Genomic DNA, 23,728 nt, shown 5'->3' with positions numbered 1-23,728 from the left:
GCGCAGAGCGTGAGACTTCTGGTTGTAATAGGGTGGAGAGGGGAGGCTGCTCTAGCAGTCTGGAGTTCTTTGTGACGTCCAGAAGGGCAGTTTCAGTTGAGTGGCCTGCCTTGAAACCAGACCGGTGGGGTCAATAAAGTTGTTCTGGTGGAGATATGAAGTATGCACCAATCACACATCACACAGCATTTTTGCTGTGTGACTATGCGAAAGATTTTGAAGCCATGAAGACTAACAGGATATGCAAAAGCTTAGAGCCATACAATCTGTTCTGCTCAGTCCTCCAGGAGCATCATCACAAAGCTGCTCTGTATGCATCAATATCTACAAGAATACATATGCAAATTAAGATGGTGTGTTCTAATTGACTTTTTTTTGTCTATTTAATTTCTCCCATTCTTTTACATGTTGCTTGTTTTAAAAAGCAGGCAAATAGGAACCTCTGTTTGGCAGAGCTCTCTGGACTGTGAATTACACACATCATGTATTCAAGATTCAAGGATTTTATTGTCATTGTGGTAAACAACGAAATACAGTTAGGCACTCTCCAGCAACATGTGATCTAACTGACACAAAACACAAAGACAGAATAAGATAATTGACAAATAAAACAATGACACAACAAAGACCAAATGACAAAAATGGTTTAAGAATAAATATATAAATAGTGATATGTAGATTTAAAAATTATCCCTGTACATATTGTGCCAATATAGGCTATTAATATGAAGATAAAAAAAATGATAAATGATTAAAAAATGTAGATGTGCGTGTTGGGAGCTACTGCTCCAGAGTTGTCCTCAGTGCTTTGTTAGGGGGGTTGGGGAGGGGCGGGGTTGAGGGGGTGATGGAGGCTACAGCTCTCGGAAAGAAACTGTTCCTCATCCTGGTGGTGCGGGCCCGCAGTGTGTGGTCCCTTTTCCCCGATGGTAGGGGAACAAACAAGGTGTGTCCGGGGTGGGTTTTATCAGTGCTTATTGACCTTGCCTTCCTCTTCAGGCGGTCATCCCACACAGAGTCCAGGTCTGGGAGCTCAGCTCCGATGATCTTTCTCGCCGACTTAACCACCCTGGCCAAGTCCCTCCTGCAGGGAAATGTAAGTGTCCCCGCAGCAGTAATAATGTAAACAGTCTGCACGTTACATTTGCTTTAATCTGTTGTCCAGGTGAATGTCCAGGGGCCTCATTTATAAAGCTTGCGGCGCACAAAAACCTTGCGTAGACGGACAGAAATGTGCGGGAAAATGTGCGGTGACAAACGTTGGTATATAAAAAAACATTCTTTGCGGAGAAGTGTGCGTATTCCCACGCCAACTTTCGACCATGCGTAGAGCTACCGCAAGGTTTTCCTGACTCGGGGAATCAGCGACACTCAATGGCAACACCACGAAATAAAGCTCAGTCATCAGAAAAACACAGACAAATGATGCTTGGCACCCAATATATTTAGTCAATAAAATGTATAAGCTTACCTATAGTTGCGAATGTATGGCTACTGTAGTCTATGGCATGCAGGTTGAATTACTTATCAAGTTGTAGCCTAGGTCTACATGTTTTGGTTATATTTTATAAGTTGAATCTTATAGCGCTACTCTATAATAATATGCTATACGTCGGGAGGTGTTTCCGTGAGTGGCCAGCGGGAGAGCAAATTTTAAGAGGTGTGTAAAAAGTAGTTTTGTACAAAGTTAAGCCCAACAGATATTAATTAAAACTGTATATTTCGTTAGATAAAATCATGTTATGAATTCAGCAAATCATTACACGCATCTCTTTCCCATAACAATTCACCCTGGAAGTTTAAACTATAATCTGACGTTGTTGGAAATGTGTGGTTCTCACAGAAGGGAAACAATGCTCTCGAATAGACTATAGGCATTATTTCACTTGTCACACCATTTTATATAGGCCTACATATAGTAATACAGGTACGCAAATATGTGATATTGGATACAGCACAAAGGTGGGCGAAACTGCTTTACAAAGACTATAACGACTGTGCCAATCATGATATGTGATCAGCGCGCCCGTGTGTGTTTGTGTGACAGTTACTGCAGCACGCACGTCACAGGCTTTCTTCCTTCCCAGTCGCTTTCTTAGCGGCCGGTTGCCTCCCTTTTTTCCTCATGTCAGTTAAAAAATTCCGTGCTTATTAAGTGCGTCATCATATTCAGGAGCTATTTAGCATTCGCCATGTATGGTAGATTGTGGGATGAAACTGGGAGGTGAAGTGGGAGGACACCGGGCGGAGATTGTCTGCGCACAATTCACCGCAGGTGGGTAATTATAAAGGGAAGATTGCGTGCAACTGTGCGCCGCACAGTTTTATAAATCAGATTTTTTTTTGCGCAGCACATTTTTGGCTTTGTGCAAACGCAATGTTTTAGGATGGTTTCTATGCACACCGTTATAAATGAGGCCCCAGGTGTTTGTAGCCTTCCATCAACTCGACCTCTTCTCCCAGAATGGAGATTCAGCTTAGTCCTCCTGAATTTCAGCTAACACAACTCAATGGAATGCGCCCAGAATTCACGGCTGACAGTCGGTCTGATAGGAGTCGAACGCGGCAACCTAGCCCTAAAGGATGATGGGTAATGAAGTATTACGTAGCAACAGGGCTAAATAGTAGTGATGGGTCGGGCGACAATGATGCGTCGGCGCATGTGTTGAGCTCATAGAGCGAAGCCCCGTGTCGGTGCGCGTATCGCTTTAAGAAAGTCACGTGACGATACAGTTGCAGTATCGCTTGTCGATGCGGCTCGTCGGGCGCGCCTAACTGTGTTTAAAGGCCAGGACACACCAGTCCGACATGTTCCGACTTCGCAAAAAATGGAGTCGGCCGTTTCAGGAAGCTCCAGTCTTCCCGTCGCGGTCAAAGAACACACCGAGACGACTGCTTATTTTCCGTACGCTCGCGGGACGTAATGTCTCCACAACAGCAGGCGGCGCTAATCTGTATTGTGGCCCGAAAAAATACGAAAGCCGGAAATGATTGGACATCTCTCTAGAGCATAAACATAGATAGAAATACGTATTTATATTTATGGACCATAAGAGCACAATTTTTAGCAGAGAGTGTCGAGCATGGTGTAGAGCAGTCAACAAGGGTTGATGCATGTGAGTACTCTCAAAACGAAACGAACAAACACATTAAAACGATGGCTAGCTGTTGTTAGCTGTTTGTGCTACCCGCCTCACTTCCGGGCTTCACTGATTCGCTAGCCCTCCACCAATCAAATTGCTCCAAATGAAAGACGGTCGGCCGCCGATTGAACATGCTCAATCGGCGGCCGACAGGCTCAAAACAAGCCCGACGACCTCTACGTCGGCCGACGTCACGGCACACACCAAACAGATTCGTCTTTTTTTTTGACGACGGCGATTATCGGGCTGGTGTGTCCTGGCCTTTAAAGGAAGCGCATCTGTGAACAGGATGCTTCTGTGCCAAAACAATCACGCATCATTTCAAACGAAAACCTTGTCTGCAAGCCATAATGGAGCCAGAGAGAAAAATAAAAGTTTCCGCCGTGCGGGACCATTCTGATCTTATATCAGCAAATAAGGTATTTGTTTTTATTTCCTTGTAATTTCATATGGTTCTTCCCAGTTCCCACTTGATCTATCAGAACTCAACACCCCAAATTTCACTACAATATCAAAGATATTCAAACTTTGATTAAGATATGAAATATTACAATATAAAAAACAATAAGTTAAATTATATTATTGTATAGCCTATCATGGTCATTAAATCAGTTGAGTCTGTGATTGGGTTGCCGGTAATGATTTTAAAGATCCAGCAGATGTCAGTATGGAGCAGCACAGTGACACAGTACCGACACAGTATCAATACAGTTTGGTAATGTGTCGAAACGCTTCACGAGGCCTCATCGACCCATCACAACTAAATAGGCTTACGTCGGCAAACCATCCTTATAACTAACAAAATAGAGATCTGATACTTCCAATAAACGAACATTATGATATTCTGATGTATTTCTCGCTAGAAAAGTTGTTAAGACATATTTGTATGCCCTTACTAGCTCATTTGTGAAGTCTTTGTGTCACCATTGCAACCCTTGACAACAAAAATTTGCTCTGGGGAAAAAAACTCTCCCAGAATCGAAAAAAAACTGATTGTCCAAAGGTTAACCCATCTTAATATTGAGTTAACAAGGCCATTTCCATGTTTTAACTGTGAAACGCTGTTGGTTCTATAACCTATTCATATTGTTTCATATTACTCCATTCGTCCTTTTCTCGAGTTTACTGGCGAGTTGTTTTTTGGAAAAACGGTTGGAGTGAGCGCTCTTCTCAGCTGTGTGTGTGTATAACATCTTTGAGTGCAATCTCTGCTATCAACAAATGCACGTTGTTCAAGCAGCTGATCAAAGATAAACAAACCTGGCGATGTCCAGAATAATATTCGTGATAACCATCAAACTAAATCGTACACATTCACTGAGTGAAGATTGTGAAAGTATGACACACATTTCTCACCAACAATGTTATCAAAAACCCAATTAATAACTTATAAATCTTTTAAAAATCTGAATTAAAAACTGTAGCAATGGCGGCCACAGCTTGGATTTCATTTTCGCCGGGAGAAACTTGAAAGTCACGTGACATGTATCTGTCCAATAGAAATGAATAGCGCCCGGGGTGGCATTACATTGTAGTGAAATGAACCCCCAATCAGTCTTCAGACGCCGGCAAAGTCTGATTTCACGTCAGTGACGGACGGTAAGAGGCCCTGTACCACAGTCGCACTGTGACGTTCTAGGAGTGAGAATGTGTTGTTAAAAGGGGCTAGTGTGTGTGAGAGTAACCCCCCTTGTTAGGTTTCCCTTTCCCTCTGAATGAAATTGACAAAACAAGTATCACATTTGGCTACAAGGAGTTTGATAATACATCTAGATCTAGACAATATTAATTTTTCCTTTCATTACTTGTAGTTGTTGTGAACCAGTCTCAAGTCCCTATAGAAATGCAAAAATCGGATTATTTATATTTGCAGTTTTTAGTAGTGTGATCCTGTAATGAGAGGGTTAGTTGTTAGTGTCATCATGGACTATGAATTACACACACCATGTATAACCGTAAAGTGTGCAGTTTGTGCTATCCATGACTTGTAATTTTAAAAGAATCAAATGTCTAAATTAAATTGCATGTGGTGCTATTATTTATCTTTTTTAAATGTAGCCATATTGCAATTCATGTAAATGAGTTCAGAATTACAGGACTGTTGTAAAGGATTATAGTGAGGGTGCTTGAATGTCTTAATCGACCCGTACTGAAGTTTTGCTGACAGGAGGAGTAAAGGTGACATTGTTATAAACTGTAGGGGTTAACTTCACCTCACGGGTATATGATTCCAAATCCAACTTTTTGGCAGAGAGCCACCTTTAGATCTGACCCCAGGCTCACTGGATTTGTGCACAGGCCAGTTACAGGCTTTGATGAGCAGTAACTCCCCCTTTCACCATCTTCTCGACAGCAGAATAACAGAAATATAATCTCTGCCCTAGGTGCATTTAGAGGCGCGAAGAAACTGGCTAAACCCCTGCCAATTTTAACTCCGTGACTGCCCTTGCAAGTACTGATAAAACTCTTGTTCATGAGAAATAAAAATATATACTGTATATATATTTTTTAAATCTGTAAGTATTTCTCCAGCTAGAAAAAAAACACCAGAACAAATAGATTGGCATATGAATGTTATTTATTGTAATTGTGTGGTGTTCATAAGGTATCAGTTTCAAGAGATTAAAATGATAGACAGTTATATTATTAAATTATTGATATTTCTCCCATTCGCTGCAATAAAAGAAATGTAACCTGAAATGTTACAATCTTCCAAACTGGGTGCTGCTTTCATTGGTAAAAAATCAAAAACAGTCCAGTGGTTGAGAAACAGACATTCTAAAGAAGTGCATATACACAAATGTAGTTGTAGAAATAACATAAAATCATTAAGCGTGTCAGTCTATTTAACTTTGTATCACATAATTAATTCATCCTTATAGTGCAGCTGGTAACCAGAACGATCGTGCATTTTGTGATAAAAGCATGAAATTTGGTACACTTATAGCCAAAGGCATTCTCAAAAGATTTGGATATGGAGCCACCATGAATTTTCAAAATGGCGCCCATGGCAGCCATCTTTCAAAATGGCTGTCAGTAACAACTGTTCGCTTATGAATGATGGATATAATATGATGTTTCAGACTTATTTACCATACATAGTACTTGGTAAATGTCTTTTGGACAATCTAAATGTGTCATTAAATATTCAAGATGGCTGACATCTTCAAGATTGCAGCCATCACTTTTATGACTGTCTGATATGGGTGATCTCGGTGTCAAACCAGTATTATTTTTTATTTCCTTTTCTTTGTGCAGAATTCAAATTTGGAACTTTACAATTGGCCAGAAGCTTCCTTCTAACTCAGAAATGGTGACCACAATAGTCACACTTGGTGACCACTGGTCACCTACAACAAGATGGCAGCCATATTTCTGAAATTAAATCTATAATTTCAAGTACACTATCATCTATTTTATTGTAATTGAAATGTTACCCAATGAAAAAAAAAAAAAAAAGTAATAGAGTGGCACTGGAATTCAGAGACGTGTGGTAGGTGATGCAGCCATTCCCAGGAACTGGCAAAACTTTCTTAGAGTTGACAGCAATAAGACTGAGTTGTTTGCCTTTCTCTCGGAGGCTCTGCTCAGATGGTTTGTGCAGGAGGATAAACAGCTTGTCATCACAAGTGACATGGAAGTCCTTAGCAAGCCACCTCTCCCAGATAAGACATCGATTGCTCCTTGCACGCATGAGAAAGCGGATAGTCGCATGTTATTGCACGTAGCCCATGCAGCACGAAACGGCCACCACAAAATTATGATTCAAACAGTTGATACTGATGTTGTGGTGCTGGCTGTGGCAGTGGCTCAGACTCTACAACCATAGGATGAGCGTTGGTTGGCTCTCGGTACTGGTAAGAATTTTCGATATTTGGCAGCCCATGAAATTGCAGCAGGGCTCGGGCCCGAGAAAGCATGTGCACTACCAGTGTTCCATGCATTGACGGGTTGTGACAGTGTCAAGCTTTGTTGGCCATGGGAAAAAGACTGCATGGGCTGTATGGTCTGTGCTTCCAGAACTTACACATGCCCTGTTGAAAGTGTCTTCAGCCCCAGATGACATACCACAGGAGGTAATGGCCACAATTGAGAGGTTTGTTATCTTAGTCTATGACCGAACCAGCACATGTACAGAAATCAATACGGCAAGGAGGAAGTTATTTGCAAAGAGGCACAATGTGCAAACAATCCCCCTACCAAGGCTGCCCTAGAAGAGCATGTTAAGAGAGCTGTATACCAAGGAGGGCACGTGTGGGGTACTGTCAGTCCTGGTGTCAACACCAGAACTACCTTCACCGTGCGAATGGGGCTGGTCAAAGTCACCTGAGGGGGACTATGAACCCTTCTGGACATGCCTACCAGATGCAGGCCAGTCAAGTTATGAACTTGTCTCATGCAAATGCAAGAAGGGTTGTGTTGGGCAGTGTAAGTGCAAAAAATCCCACTTACAGTGCACAGCCCTTTGTGTCTGTGAAGGCGAGTGTGACTAGTCTTCCCTGTGATAGACCCTAGGTTTCCCTTGCTTAACATGAGTATTTTGAGATAGAAAGAAGATTCTTAGAAATTCCAAAGTTCCCAATTCAAATTCTGCATCAAGATAAGTGTATAATTAAACATAGAGATCATCCATATCTAACCAGTTGGCGGCCATTTTGAATTTTCAATGAAAATGTTCCACTATCCAAAAGACATTTACCAAGTAGTATGAATGGTAAATAAGTCTGAAATATCATATTAAATCCATCATTCATAAGAAAACAGTTGTTGCTGGCGGACATTTTGAAAAATGGCTGCCATGGGCGCCATGTTGAAAATTCATGATGGCTCCACATCCAAATCTTTTGAGAATGCCTTTGGCTATAAGTGTACCAAATTTCATGCTTTTATCACAAAATGCACAATTCCTTTATATTTTGGAACTAACCTCTTGTACTATTATACAGTTTCAGGTAACTAAGAGAAACATGCGGTTATAATGCCATGTTCCAGCACTGCTACTCAGTAGCGACAGACAGCACACAGCTTATGAGGGGAAGGGCCGATGGTGAAGCCCACAGCTGGTGTCAGATCCAGGTCATCTTCTCTTACTCCTGGTGCAGGTGTGAAACGAAAGCGCTGAAGGAGGGAGGTGAAGAAGAGAAAGAGCTCCATCTTAGCCAGACCTTCTCCCAGACACATCCTGCGACCTGCATGGAATGGATAAAGATATACAGAGTCATGAGCTCAACTGAATCATGCTGTGTAAAATATCGTTCTAATCCCATAACAACAAAAACTTTGATAATTTGTCGTACCTGCAGAAAAGGCCATGAAGGCCTCTCTCCTGACAAATTTACCATCCTTATCCAGGAAGTGGGAAGGGTTGAAAGTGTGTGGGGTCTCCCATTCGCTCTCATCAGTCAGGACAGAAGCAATAAGAGGAATCACAGATGTGCCCTGTGTACAGACAGAAGAAGAGAGTAGGTCCATCATATAAGGTCTCAGAAAGAAACCACGTTGTTGTGTGTCAAGTGATTGTACATATGCAGCAAAAAAAAATTGTGTAAAGAACTGAAAACAAATGAACACTAAACACCTTCTTGATGAAGTAGCCCTGGAAGGTGACGTCTCGGCTGGTTTTGTGAGGGACAGCCATGGGTGTGATGTTGCCCAGTCTCTGAGTCTCGTGGATGACTGCATCAATGTACGGCATGTTTTTCCGGTCTTCTACCCGGACCTGGCGGCTTCCTACCACCCTGTTCAGCTCCTCATGGACAAGGTCTGAACACACAGAGGGAGGTGCATTCATTTGATCAAATTACAGTAATGCAAGCTGCTCAGTGAAGCTGCACTATCTGTACAGATATGGTTGGTGGGGGCCAGTGACAGACTGACCCCTAGCATGGATAAACTAGTCAAATTGTGATTATAAGCTGCTAAACTCGCATAGACTTTGAGCCAATACTGTAAAAAAAGGCCCTTAGCTAGGCTAGAAAGATCTGTGGGTTTTAATATAAGTACAATATAACTGAGTGTCATCAGCATACAATTGTAAAGTGCATAATGATGTTGTATGACCTGGCCACGTGGCATGTAAATAGAGAGCAGAGATGGGCCATGAACTGAGCCACAATGGACACCGCAATTTAACTGAGCTGTTGAGGTAGCAGAGCCTAAAGCAACAGAAGATGTTCTGTAGGTGGATTACACCTTGGCGGTGAAGAGGGCGTCTGGCAGGCAGCCTAAAGGCAGGGCAGAGGTGGAACAGGAGTCCTCAGGTCGATAGACAGGACAACGGGTAGAGACACAGCAAGAGTTCTCAGGCTTCTTGAGTGCTGAGCCAGGGTACGGCTTCTGGAGATCAAAGCAGGGGACTGCAGCACTGCCATGCAGGAATGGACTGGATAGCCAGACTGAGCTGAACTTGACTGTAAAAGAATGCTGTCCGTCGGTTGGCTCGGGCGACTGTGGTTCAGACTGGACTTTGTCTGACTCAGCTGAAGGCTGGTGGGATTGCCTGGTAGCCCAGAGGCAGAGTAAGTGAGCGGTGCCAGGAATCATGTATAGCCATATCAGGATAGTCAGAACAGAGATAGGGTTAGGGTGGTTGGCTGCCGACCCACAACTTCCAGGTTATAAAGCCCCTTTCACACTTGAACTCCAGACAATATCCAGAGAACCTGACCCGGTGTATGTGCGGATCTACTGTTCCCACATGCAGCACACATCGGGAGATTGTCTTTGTGCGACGCGTTCAGATATTTTCTGAAATAGTCTGGGTTGTTGCGAGGGGCGGAGCAGCGGGTTGTAGGCTACAGTAGACATGACCTAAAGGGTTCAGGGCTGAAATCTAACGGCCCCCACACACATCCTGCGTCTACCTCTGGAGCGCGTCGCGTTACCTTACTGCTGCCTCTCTCGGACTTTTCTCGGACACACATGCAACGTCTCAGCAGCTGCTGCTTCTAAAAGCCCTATCTTTCTACATAGAGTTTTCATAGATAATTCCCATTAAAAATGAAGTTCTTTCATGTCATCTATGATGCATATGATTTATATTGAGTCTGGACAGTAATCCGTGCGCCCCATTGCCATTTTTTTAATTTTTTTTGCCATATTTTCGCTTGTTGGAAGTTTTATTTTGAAGGGGACACACCAGGAAATGGTGAAACTACAGCGAAAGCTGCCAGTATGAAGTCAATATGACTCTCAGCAGAGTATTTCAAAAATCACTTTACTGATTTATACGGGAGAGAGAGAGGGGGGTGTGGTCGGGGAAGAAGAAGGCCGTAGACACAGATAGAGCAACGGAAAACTGTTGCGCTCATCATGATCTTTTTTATTTCTTCACTATATTGGATCTCTATATGTGTCATTTATCCAAAAATGAAATGCCAGAACTAATTGAAAATTAGGTTTTAAATCCCTCGGATTTTGATTGCACAATTAAATCGTGAAATAAAGGGATTATTCGCGTACACTGTAAACCCGAACTTGTTGTTTCAACTTAAAAATTCAAGTGTCCATGCTGCCTTGAAATTTTATGTCAAGACAACTAAGACAATAAGTTATCTTAAATAGATATTGCTAGTTGACTCAACTCCATCTTCAGTCCATATTACTTGAAACCTTTAGTTGACATAACTTTACCTTGAGTCAAAACTACTTAAATGTATTAGTTGATTAAACTTAAATAGCATTATAAGTAACATACATTTTCTTGTTGATGTAACTACAAAACTAGTGAGATTAACTTACATTTATGAACTGATTGAAAACAAACCCCAATCAAGATGACATAAATTTATAAGTTGATTTAACTGCAATACTAGTGAGATGTACTTACATTTATGAACTGATTGAATGTAAACCTCAATCAAGTTAACATAAATGTATACGTTAATTTAACTGATATACTAGTTATTTGCACTTACCAATATCTTAAATACTCTATTAAGATCTACTTACATTTCTAAGTGGATATGATTTCTCTTTTCAACCTGTAAATACATTGCTCACTACATATTATCTGAGTACATCACATTTCATTACGTCTAAGGATTTTTTTTTCAAAAGAGTAAATGAGGAGCCTTTACACCAGAGATTTTGGCAGTCACTGACCAACAGTTTTATTGTAGGCCTACCTTTTTACTGAAGATGAAATATTCACATTAAAAAAACAGTAACAAGTTACAACTGTACCGACACGTATATCAAAATATCAAATCTGTACTGTTGAGGATTTTTACAGCCCTTTTCTGCATATATTATTTTGTTACCAATTATATTGTGCACACATATTTGCCAAATACTTGTTATTTGTAGTGCATTTCATTTAGATATCAATCCTAAAATAATTTCCTCCCCCAAATGTCTTCTACAGATTGTGATAACATTAGTTGGCATTCAACAATTTGCCTTTAAAAATAGTGCAACAAAACATTAAAAAAAAGGAATGCAGGGGGAAAACTAGTCAGAAAATATGCATTTCCAGTTGTAAATGACTACCAAAAATACACATCATATATAGGTGGTGTCAACTTGAAAAAAATATATAATTTGTTGCCATGCAACAATGTGGATTTACAGAAAGTGCATAAAAAAGTATCAGTAAAGGCCTTTGCACACCGGGCGCGTTTTATTCGTGCGATTAATCCGTTAATTAACGAACATACAGAGTCAATACAAGCTTCCACACCAGCGCCGTCATTTCGCATCGCGAATTTGCGTTTTTTAATTTTTCGAACTGAGTTCGATTTTTCTGGGACGTCGCTTCTAAAGTGAGACGCGACAAAATTCACATTTCAAAACATTCGCTTTTACGTTGCGTTTATTCGCGTCGCGCCCGGTGTGCAAAGGCCTTAACACCATTCACTTATCACTCAACAATGTTCACTTTTGGTCAGATAAATGTGCGTAAACTGTGCTTTTTAAGCTTACATTTTCTTCCTCAAGAGTCGTTTTTTTAAGCCATGAACCAAGGCAGAGCATTGCCCTCCAACAATGTCCATAAGCACCTTCTGAATAACTTCAAAAGTGTACCTAAGGCCCCTGGGGTAGTCGATGTTAAGGGCAAAGAGCAGACCCATCAGCAGTGCCACAGCAGTTGGAAAATCACTTAGACTTGGAAGGATGATCTCTTCCTCGAGGACCACTGCAAAACGGACCAGCTCATCAATCTGTGCCACCATAAGGATGCCGACTGCCATTCCCTTTGTCCAGTCCTCCTCTGCATCTGTGACCTAGACAAAGTGGACAAATATGTTAAAAAAAGATAAACCTTTACTGATACCCATGGGGAATTTCAGGTTTCATAACAACAGCAGTAACAGATACCAATATTAGGGAGTGCACATTTCTGTTAGCCATATTGGCCAACTCAATTTAAATAAATTTCCCAAAAATTTAGATAACTTGTTTTGTGATCCATCAAGTATGGTTCAAACACATATGACAAGATATATTGGAACTTTTCTTTCATTGTAATGTGAATTGGGTGAATTATTACAAATAAAATCATGTGGGACATTTTTAAACAGATTAAAGGCAGAGTATGCAACATTTACGATAAAACAAAGCAGAGTCACACTAATAATCCCTCTCAATGATCACTTCTGCCTCTCTAGAATGTGTGGTGCTGGTTTATCTGGTGTGTGGTCTGTTAAATTATTATTGAAAAACATACCTGTACTTTCTTGTACAGTGTGGACCCATCTTTTAAGTAGTGGGGGAGCCCCATCAAAACAACTGCCCTTTGCCTTTGGTTGGAACCCTGTAAAAATAATAAACAACAAACAAATGGGATGTATTAGACCAGAAATCAGAATATAATTCTAAGTGATGTTATATCTTCTACTTAAGTCTTCATACTCGTTCCAGTTCAGAAATAATCAATATGTTCGGAAAAGATGGATATTGGACTAAAATGAATTAACCCATTGATGACGGCTGCTGCGCGATGCCACATTGTATCTCCTGCCTGATGCTGCGTAGCATTGTTACTTTATCTAATTTTCATGGCGTGCGCAACATAGAATGCACCGTCATTGGTTCAAATACACATGAGGTGGGTTTTGTTGATTTTTTAAGACCACGTGAGCACCCAAAAGTTGTGTGGTTTGCCGAAAATCACGACAATCAAAAAATAAAGAAAGAAAGAAATACAAAATAATAATAATAAAAAAATACTCCAGCTGTGTCGGCGATAGTGTATTACAGAACAGTTAGTGGCGTTCGGAGCACAGAATCTAGGCCTACTATAGGCTACTGACGAAAATCACACAACACATTGCATCTATTTATTAACAATATTTATGAATTTAGGTTATATTTTGCTGCTCCAACTCAAATTCAGCCCAGCCAGGCGATAGTTAAGTTTCAGTTTCGTTTTCATCTCCGTGGTGATGGGCTCCCGACAGCAGGAGTCAGTCTGCGTTCCAGTTGTACTGGGAAGTCGGATTTATGGTGCCAGTGATAATTTAACTAAATAATAAAATAAAGCTATCTCTTCCTTCCTCTATCTGTCAATCTGTATCCCTCCACTATACACTCAGTCACTACTATCCATGCTAAAAGGAAGCAGGATTATAACCTCATTTAGCACATTATTTTTAAATATTTTATATACATTTTTTTTTCTCCCCCATCTAATTGACGATTTTTAGAAAAAGGTGTTGGTCTGTAAGCGCTAAGGGAGCATGTTTAAATAAAACCTGTGAACCGTAACTTTTAAATGTATTTTATTTCATGTTTCTATGTGCTACGCAGGCTTAGATATTAAGGTTTTGGTAGACTTGACAATTCGTACTATTTTTTCAGAAAACCCTCAGGCATTAAGGACATGCATCCTAGATTGCCATAGTCATCAATGGGTTAAATAACTTTTCATTATAGAAGTATGCCAAAAGTTCTAGCTCAAAATGTGAGTCTACAAGAGGTTTTGAAACTATTGCTCTATGATCTGTAACGCATGGGAAGGTTATGGACTAGATAGATAGACAAGAACACACGTACGTCAATATCCAGAGTCCTCAAAAGGCTGTTCAGCTCCACCAGACCCATCCTGGCTCTGTACACCTCAAGGAACCCCAGCAGATACTTGTCAAGGCCAGCGAAGAGGGAGTCTTTCAGGTCAATCTGGTAGGCAGAAAAAAGCAAAGGAACACAAGCGGTTGGCTGTAAATTCAATTACTTTACTGTTGTTGCAGAAAAACATTTTTACACCAAATTATTCATGACATATTAACCATTCTTAAATAAATTATTTAGCAAATCTGATCGTCCTAACCACATCTGAAATAGAAAAATACTTTTACCTGACGTTCAGAGAACAGTGCCGGCCATCTTTCTCTGACGTCCGCCACAGGTGGCTCATCCTCCACAATCTCTGTCATGCTGTCAATTGTTATCCTCCGGATGTCCTCTTGGCTAAGGATGACGCGCAGCAACATGGTGAATCCCAACTAATAAAAAATAGAAATTGTGTTACAAAAATGGTTGTGTCATGATCAAATATCATAAATCGGCCTATGGATATCATACGAGTAACTTCAAGGTGAAATAAAATGTTCAATTGAACCGTTACAGTAGGAGAGTGCACTGTAAGGTGTTGAATTTTTGTTCTGCCAGACTATAAATTGAATGCCTTAATTAAACCCTATGAAATACCTGAAAATTGATTTTAAAATGTTGTATATTTTGGCAGTAAAGCTTAAGGTAGAGTCAGCGATTCGGGGAAGAATGCTTATCATAATCCGTGAATTTCTCCTCACGATCTGCTACCTGTCCGTACTCTGTGTGCTGCAAACAAATGCAGTGGGAATACAAAGCCTAGGCTCTGTAAAGTGGCATGTTGCTAGCTATGGTGGCCCCTTTGTTTACATTCCAGTTTACAGAACCTAGGCTGTGTATTACCATTGGATTTTATTATTGCTCACAAAGTACGGACATGTAGCAGATGAGTAGACATTCACTGACAAAACAACAAGGGTTCTCCAGAAACACTGACACCTTTAAGAGGAAAGTGTCGCACACCGCCTAATTTTTTGGCATATTTACTCAATTAAAGGCAACGTTTCAGCAATCAGACAATTCAGCAAAACGTTACCTTTCATGGAAAGAATACACTAGAAAACGAGACAATGTATGTTACTTTCCTCTTATGTTTAAGTACCCTTCTCCGACACACCTGTCACATGCAGAGATAATTTTAAATGTTTATTTTGGCGGTGAAAGGATGAGCTATAGAAAAGTATAAAACATAAGTATTATAATAAAAACAGGCGTCAGGGTTAGTGCACAGTTATAGGTATTCACATGACAATCAGCAAAATTATCACCTCAGTGCAGTAGGGATGCCTTCGGAGAAATCAGGTGTCTTTCTTGCACGGTGTAGGCTGACAGAGGGGCGTAGTGGTTCAGCTCAGCAGCTTCGACCGCAACCAGTTGGAGATCATCAGCGCTGCAAACTTCAAAACATCTGAAGTGGTCCAGGTACCAGGCACTGCAGGCAGAGAAAGGTTGAAGAATAAAGAATGCCTTGTTGTCCACTACCACAATGTACAGAAATGGTTTTATAGTCACTGGATCATTGAAATCGTATAACTGACAGTTAATTTTAAAGTTTAAATGTCCAATAGGTCCATGCTGTGAAACTCCATGTTGTCTCAAGTGGTTTTTCAGAGATTGTTGTGATCGGAAAACTAAATGACAGTCACTGTAGATACAGGGCAATGGACAGTTTCTTCCAAAATATCCATGGACAGCTCTATAATGTTCAATTATTCTTCAATCATTTTCTGAGAAGTAGGTAAATACTTACAAATCCACCGCATTTACGTTTGTATTCAAAACATGTAGACCTGGAAAAAGAAAGAAAAGATAATTAAGAAAGATATTTGACTTTAATAAGCACTTTACTGTATATATTCCTCAAAGCAATTAACAAAATAAAAATAAAAACCTACATTTGCATGCAAAACTGGAAACAGAAGGGGGAAAAATACAAGAGAATTGGGACAGATATGTGACTTGGTAGTTAAATAACTATTTCCTATTTACATACAACAGTACACATATCTCCATAATAAGGCTAAAAGTTAAGTGTAAGAGGCAGTTAAGCTGATATCTACTTTTTTTTTAAAAGTTTATTCATAACAAATAATATAGCACCTTCTCATTTCTATTCAAAGTGGCAGCTTAAAGCAAGACAAGTGCACCAGTCTTGTAAACGGCAAAGTTCCATTTATTATGCTTTAAATCTATTGGGAGCTATTGAAGACCACTGAATAACGTTATGGTCAAAGTCCACCTAGCCATGCGTGTGCGCGCGCACAGGTCCGCGGCCAGCCAGGAATAAATACAACACGGAGACAGAAAAATAAATACAACACCGGTCGGATGTATTGTGCTCTAATGCCCCCACCTCCTGTCTGCGTTCTTCCCCTGTCTTAATTGTAGAGTAACTAAAACAGTTAAAGAAAGCAGCTAAGAAGAGGTGGCATTAGAGCACTCCACTCTCTCCCCTCTCCTCACACAAACACAGCAAGTAGGCAGACACTAAAATGAGAAATAACTCCCGATGCTATTAACAATTGTAGAGCCGACTGTGTGTGTTATTATAAAATAATCGCGAGGTCCTCGGTAGGCCTACCCTCCGCCGCCGTGGTCCAAATAACATAACAATTCACGTTAGCACACAGAAGCCTGAACAGCAGCCATTATGCAGCCTTGTTTGTAGATGTGCCCGTGACGTTCACAGCAGACTATGGCCGTCCAGCAGTGGTTTAAATAAAATAATTAAAAAAACACCAGACGCCCGCCGAGTCTGCCGTACTTTTACTGTGAACCGCAATATTAAAACCCCATGAAAATTGGATTAGTAAAAACACGTGATTAAGGTTATTGCATAGCCTATTCATTCAAACAGGTAGCAAGGAAAAGCTCTCGTTTAGTTCACAAATGGCACTATGAAATGGACTATTTTAAAAATTAGAAATTGATGCGGTTGTTACTAACCCATGAATAAAATCAGCTCTGGCATAGCAGACTGCAGCGACGAGAACCACGGCGCTGTGTGTAGGCTACATTCCGGCAGCCATTTTAACGGTGCCGCCTCATGTAAAACGCTACTTGTTCAATTTTTAGAATTCGTTTCTTTGCCACCAGTGACAATGAAAAGTACAACTTTCGATGTAAATTAATGTCATTACACTCGATATTTACTGTGCTGTCGAACATATATGTTTAAGTAAGCTAGTACGTGGTTAAGAAAAACTCTGCTCGGTGTAAACCTTGCATTTTGTTCAGTTAAGTTTACAATTAACGAGTATCACGGAAGGCCAAACACATTAAATGTTTCAGAAGTATTACATGTATGTTTATAAGAATTTGCACTCACCTTCTGTCGAGTAAAAGAGTCCGCTAGAGTCTCTCCTTTTCACTGCGAGGAAAAAGATGGCGGCAGTGCCTTCCCGTTCCCGGTGGATTCAAAGTCACGCAGGCACGCAAGTCGTACCACGTGACTCTCAGCGTACAACGTGATGACGCATAAACTACCAATTTTAGCCCGGTTTTTTAACTCAACTAGGACTTTCTAGCTAACATAACATTTATTTTCAATTTGGTTAACTTCCATGTAGTTGAGGCGCTGTCAATTAATTATTTTAAGTTGAATCAACTTTCTACACACACCCATGTCATATTGACAAGAAAACATTTGTTAAGATAACAAAAAAGCGAAATCCGGGTTTACAGTGTATACGACTGAGGGATGTTTTATTTTGAAATAAACACACCGGGTAACTATAGTGAATACTGCTGGTATGACTGTCAGCAGAGTATTTCTCTATCAGTTAAAGCACAGAGACGAGAGAGAGACGCGCTGCTCTCAGAAAAAAAATAGGCGAGCCTCCTGAGGTGAAGGGGAGCGTCGCTGCAGACGTGCCTCCGACGCGCCTCAGCAGTGCGTCTGAGGTTGGATGTGTGCTCGCTCTACGTTGATTTCACAGTCTGTGACAAAAAGTCAGACGCAGACGCGAGGTAGACGCACAGTAGAGGTAGGATGTGTGTGAGGGCCGTTAGTGTTAAGGCCAGGACACACCAGTCCGACTACCCGAAAATGGAGACTGCCAATTCAGGGACCTCCAGTCTTCCCGTCGTGGCCGAAAAAGTGCAAAGAACACACCAAACCGACTGCTGACTTTCCGTACACTCTGCGCTTGCGCGGGACGTTATGTCTCCATACCAGCAGGCGGCGCTAATCTGTATTGTGGCCCAAAAAAATACGGAAGCCGTAAATGATGGGACGGCTCTCTAGACCATAAACATAGATAGAAATACGTATTTATATTTATGGACCATAAAGAGTACACTTTTTAGCAGAGAGTGTCGAGCATGGTGTCGAGCAGTCAACAAGGGTTGATGCATCTGAGTACTCGCTGAACGAAAACAAACAAACACAGTAAAACAATGGCTAACTGTTGTTAGCTGTTTGTGCTACCCGCCTCACTTCCGGGCTTCACTGATTTGCTAGCCCTCCACAAATCAAATTGCTCCAACAGAAAGACTGCCCGCTCAAAAGAAGCCCGACGACATCTACGACGACCGATTTTACGGCACACACCAAACAGATTTGTGTCCCCACCCCCTCGAGACTCTACGACGGCGATATACGGCCGGTGTGTCCGGGCCTTTAAAAGTACATTGAAGCAACAGTCCCAAATTTACTTGGGCTAACACTCATACAAATACTACTGACCACCCAAAACATTGCAAGCATCTCAAGTACTGCATGGCTGTCAGATTGCTGGCTGTGCTAGCAGCCTGGAAGGTAGAAGGCTGAAGCTTTTATTAGCAGCTAGCAGAAATGTAGCATGTTGAAGTGCAGACTGTATACTGTATATAACAAACTGTACTGTATATATCCTTATCCTTGTATTTAAGGGCAACTACAGATGAAAACATAAATTCACATTCTTCATCTCTCTCCTTACCTTGGATATGTGGATATTTGGCCATAAAAAGCAAACCCCATCTAAGAGTAGTTGCTGAGGTATCAGTACCAGCTCCAAACAGGTTGCCAATTGTATATATCAGGTTTTGCTCATTGTAGTGAGTGTCCTTAACACAAGAGTCCTAAGAGAAAGATGAGAGACACATATCATTATAAAATAGAAATGTAGGACATTGCTGTTCTTTGAAAAAGTTAAACAATCTTCTCACATCTTCTTTCTGCTTCCGAATCAGGAAACAGTCCACGAGCCCCCTGCACAGGTCAGAGTTCAGTGTCTCTTTCAGATGCTTGATCAAATCTTTGACATCGCTGACAGTCAACTCAAGATTTTTTAATATCAGCTGCCGGGTTTTGATCCAACCGAGCAATTTGGGAAACATGTTGAAGAGCTGGGACAGGAAAACAAAAAAGAAAAAGAAGATGACCCAAGACATTGTACTCCAAACAACAAACCAAGATTTAATTTTGTTTGCCACATAGGTGTTAATGCTCATATTACATGAAGGAAGAAACAGAACAAGCTACACACAATATGTTATGTTATCTGTTCTAAATCTTGTTTTGGTGTGTTCCCTGTGTTTCCTATTTTACTTTGGTATCTCTGTCTTGTTATTCACCATGTCCTGTCAAGTTTCCCTCCTGTTTAATAACTGGTCCCTCCCTAATGTGTTTCACCTGTGCCTCGTTGTCTCCCCCTGTCTTGTCTATTTAAGTCCTTCCCTGCGTTCCAATACCCGTTCAACATGCCCTCGTTCACTTTCCCTATAGGCACTTGCCCTCGGGGGAATCCCCGCTGCCATCTTAAGTGTCGTTCCAATTGTCTGGAATCTGAAGTGAACTTCGTGATATAGACCCTCGGAGGGCTGAGTGATCAAGTGAACATCCATGGTCACTCCGAGGTGGATATCACCCACAGTGCATTGCAGTTCGTCTTCTTCTTCTTCTCCTTTTATTTTCCGGTAGACTGTATGCTTTTAGGGACATCGCGGCCACCCGCACGACAAATATATATATAAATATATTCCAAAACGCCTCAATTAGCCTATCCTATTTCCAGAGGAACAATCCAGTGAACGTATTGCAGTTTACACATTGCTGCTATAACACCCATGGCTGCCAATTATAGGACTATTTAAAACAAATGTTTTTGGTTGAAACTAACAGAAATAAGAAAATATGTCGGAGCAAACAATTTACATGTGTAAGTAACACTATCTTCATAATCTGAATTACCGTGTCGAAATGCAATGTTTGTTATGCTATGGAAATGGCTTTCAGCAATATAGGCTACCTTAGCAGAAAGTTATGATTCTGTATTATTTGCATTCAGAACTACCTATGTAACTGACGGTCCATTGCGAGTACAAGGGAAAGTGGGCAAGTGGGTTCCATTTAAATGCCCCGCTCCTCCCCCGCCCAGTCTCCCTCCGCACTCCAAGTTCCCTCCGTGCAACGTATGCTGTTACGTCATACCAAGGGCTGAGGGTAAATGAACGAGGGGAAGTGCAACTACTAATGGAACGCAGGGCTTGTCTTTCCTTTGTTCGGTGTGGTATCATTGTCTTGTGCTTTCGGCGAGTCCCTTGTGTTCCCTGCTTCGTGTAAATAAATCATCGCATTTTCGAGCTGTCTGCATCTGAGTCCTACCTTCCTGCCAGCACTTCACACTACCATAACACAATACACTGATTAAAACTTCCATTTAGTCTTCACAGTGTTGTATGATGGGATAATACTGTAACCATTCCCATTTTGCAAACCCTTGCTACAAAATAAAATGTATTTATAAAGTGGATATCTCTAAAAACTATAAGCAGGAGAGACAATTCAAAACTATGGAGTAGACCTTATTTTCTGTTAACAAGTACATGCAGTTTTTATTCATTTTTAATCTGACAACACTTCCTTATTTGTTATTTTGTCATTTAAAATTGACCCGAAACAAAAATTTGAACTGATGATAAGAAATGACTCACAGAAAATGATCTGTCATCTGTCGGACTAGATCTTTATGAATTTGCTATACTGCTATAACATGCTGAAGGGTTAGATGTGTTTACTATTGTGCACAACTGTTCAATAATGTGTAACTTTCTTAAAACAGTACCAATTTTAAAAACATATATGAAGCTTACATGGATTGGTGCGGAGCCCACATAGCGTATGTTCTCGTTGATTCTTCTCACCAGGTTTATGAAGAGGGGATCGCTGTATTCAAACCTGCTTCCATACACGATTGAAGAGATAATATTGGATGTTGCATAGTTCATCGGACATGATGTATCAAATGGTCTCCCTGTTAAATAGAAATATTTCCATATTAAAACTGAAGTTCAACACAAAAAGAGAAATCTTGTCATTTTGCAAAAGACCACACAATGACTTAGACATAGCTATGAAATTAAGCACAGGCATTGTTTCATGTGGCAATATGCACTTAGAGGTGTCATGATGTGGAAAATAAAATAAGGAATCGTCACTCTGCGGTGAGACCTTCTTCACATCATGTTATTTTTCTGCACACAGTATTTTAAGCGTTATCATTTAAATATATTAACTTCATACCTTTATGCTCTTCAAACATCTGGATCAAATGGCCACATTCCTCCAAGATCTTTCCCTCTGCTACCCGTGTGCCCATCCCAAAGTCTCTCAGGGTGGTGAGGGCAAAACGTCTCATCTCTTTCCATGAATCTCCATTTGCAAACAGAATCCCTATCAAACATGACATGACAATTAATCTGTGCTAGTTGTCTGTGCTATATTGTATTTGATACAATATAGGGGAGAGTGGGGTGAGTTGTGCCAGTGGGGAAGTTGTGCCACCCCTTGTTTCTAGAAAACCATAGAAGAAATTGGAAATGTGACCACATATTTAAGAAGAGCCATCCATTTGAGTCACCCTGTGAGAAACATGGAATAAGATATAAGCACATTTAAGCTAAAAAAAAACAGTTTTTTGCCTTTCAAAGTAAAATTTACATGACGAATGTTTTTTGATTATTGTGTCTGAACAATTATAGACACGTTTGAAAACATTTTGACACATGTTTTAGTGCTTTAGTATGTTACATTTTGTATGTCGTGTCAGCCCTAAACTGCTGCATCATGCTTATTATCCAAAATTCTGGGGTTGGGGTGATTTGTGCCAGAGGGCCTGTGGTGAGTTCTAAGTAAGTAAATAAGTAAAATGTATTTATAAAAGCACATTTATAACAGTTTGCACTGTCCAAAGTGCTGAAAATAGTGCATTCAGTAGGTAAAAAATTAAGGTAAAATAACAATAACAAAAATAAAAGACATAAAGCCCAGACATCCACAGATGAACCAAGATAGTGCAGAGGTAAGATAGTTAATGGGGAGGAAAAACCACTGCGTACAGCGCTTTGAGCCTTGATTTAAAGGCAGAAATGGAGGGGGAATCGCATATGCCAGGTGGCAGTTGATTCTCCAAGTGCAGAGCAGCTACTGCAAAGTACATTGCTGAGAGTTGTGCCATTGGCATGGCTGTATACGCTGATCACCAAAAGAAAGTGATTGTCTACAGTAGCTCTGCTAGGCCTTGTTTAAGAAAATTGTCCTTCAATCTTTGTAAAATATTTACTTGAAATAAACCTTAAATGAGTGATTGTCTAATGGATTTGTCTTGCATTACAGTTTATGAGATATATATCAATGGCACAATTTACCCCATGGGATTCTCTCTTGTGGCACAACTTACAACACACCGGGGGCAAGTTGTGCCACAAGACAACTTTTTTTCCAAAAGCTATATTTCTTAAACAGTTTATTTCAGATCCAAAGTTATTGTTGCTGGGGATGCACAACACCCTGAAATATATGTACATATTTGAGTTGGAGACTTTACTGTCAAGGCCTCACTTTAAAGTCACTTTGAGTAAAAAGTGGCACATCTCACCTCACTCTCCCCTACTCAGACACAGCTTAATTATACCCGTGTATGAAAAATTAAGGATTGATTATTGAAACAAAATAAAAAACAATTGTTTGGCTTTTTTCAGATATGTAAAAAAAACATTTTGTATAAAAGATATTTTAAATACAGGGAATACCATGACCCTGTCCAAAGTCGTAAAGTATAGGGGAGATATCTCTGTCTCCAAACTCTTCTGCGTAGCCGACCAGAGCCTCTTTGACTGTCTTGTACCCAGCCAGGACCACCATTTTATTGGGTCCAAAGTAAACAGTGAATACCGATCCATATTTCTTAGAAAGCTGCAAAAACAAAATAAATTCAGTTAAACATCTCAGATAGTGGAAATGCATTTACCATTACAATAGAAATACATCACATTCATTTTATTTTGGGATAAGAGTTTGGGATAAAAACACACCTCACAGAGGGTTACGTGGGGTCTTTTCAGATCAATCTGCAGCAAGTTGCCAAGAAGGGGGAGAGATGTAGGTCCCGGAGGCTCCCTTCTCTTTTCTTTGGAGGTGAAGCTGGAGTAAAGAAGATGCAGTACCAGCAGCAGAACCACACTAGCTGCCAGCAGCGAGACCGAAGCAGTTGACTGGAAGAGGGCTTGCAACATGATGGAACTGTCACCTGGACCTGTCACCTGGACCT

At 40.7% G+C, this 23,728-nt stretch overlaps 1 protein-coding gene across 1 annotated transcript; it reads right to left on the bottom strand.

Annotated features, from left to right (window-relative positions):
* Positions 1 to 8,103: 8,103 nt before the first annotated feature.
* Positions 8,104 to 23,728, bottom strand: LOC307262893 (cytochrome P450 2K1-like). Its single transcript, XM_080043905.1, has 9 exons — positions 23,493 to 23,728; positions 23,211 to 23,373; positions 21,703 to 21,852; positions 21,273 to 21,433; positions 19,347 to 19,526; positions 19,118 to 19,259; positions 8,722 to 8,906; positions 8,441 to 8,582; positions 8,104 to 8,332 (listed from the first exon to the last, which is right to left on the bottom strand). The coding sequence occupies exons 1-9, from the start codon at positions 23,691 to 23,693 to the stop codon at positions 8,145 to 8,147; spliced, it is 1,512 nt and encodes a 503-aa protein (XP_079900031.1). The 5' UTR covers positions 23,694 to 23,728; the 3' UTR covers positions 8,104 to 8,144.

The sequence above is a fragment of the Ammodytes marinus genome (genome assembly GCF_949987685.1).
Source record: "Ammodytes marinus genome assembly, chromosome: 16".
NCBI classification, from domain to species: Eukaryota; Metazoa; Chordata; class Actinopteri; order Uranoscopiformes; family Ammodytidae; genus Ammodytes; species Ammodytes marinus.
The sequence above is the reverse complement of the archived record's forward strand: the minus strand, read 5'-3'. Positions and strand labels throughout refer to the sequence as shown.

Coding starts and splice junctions, on each gene's coding strand:
- LOC307262893 (XM_080043905.1), bottom strand. CDS start 23,693: ATGTTGCAAGCCCTCTTCCAGTCAACTGCTTCGGTCTCGCTGCTGGCA. Junction 21,853..23,210: donor CGACTTTGGACAGGGTCATG/GTATTCCCTGTA, acceptor CATGTTTGATAG/GGATTCTGTTTGCAAATGGA. Junction 8,583..8,721: donor AGGGCTACTTCATCAAGAAG/GTGTTTAGTGTT, acceptor GTCTGTACACAG/GGCACATCTGTGATTCCTCT.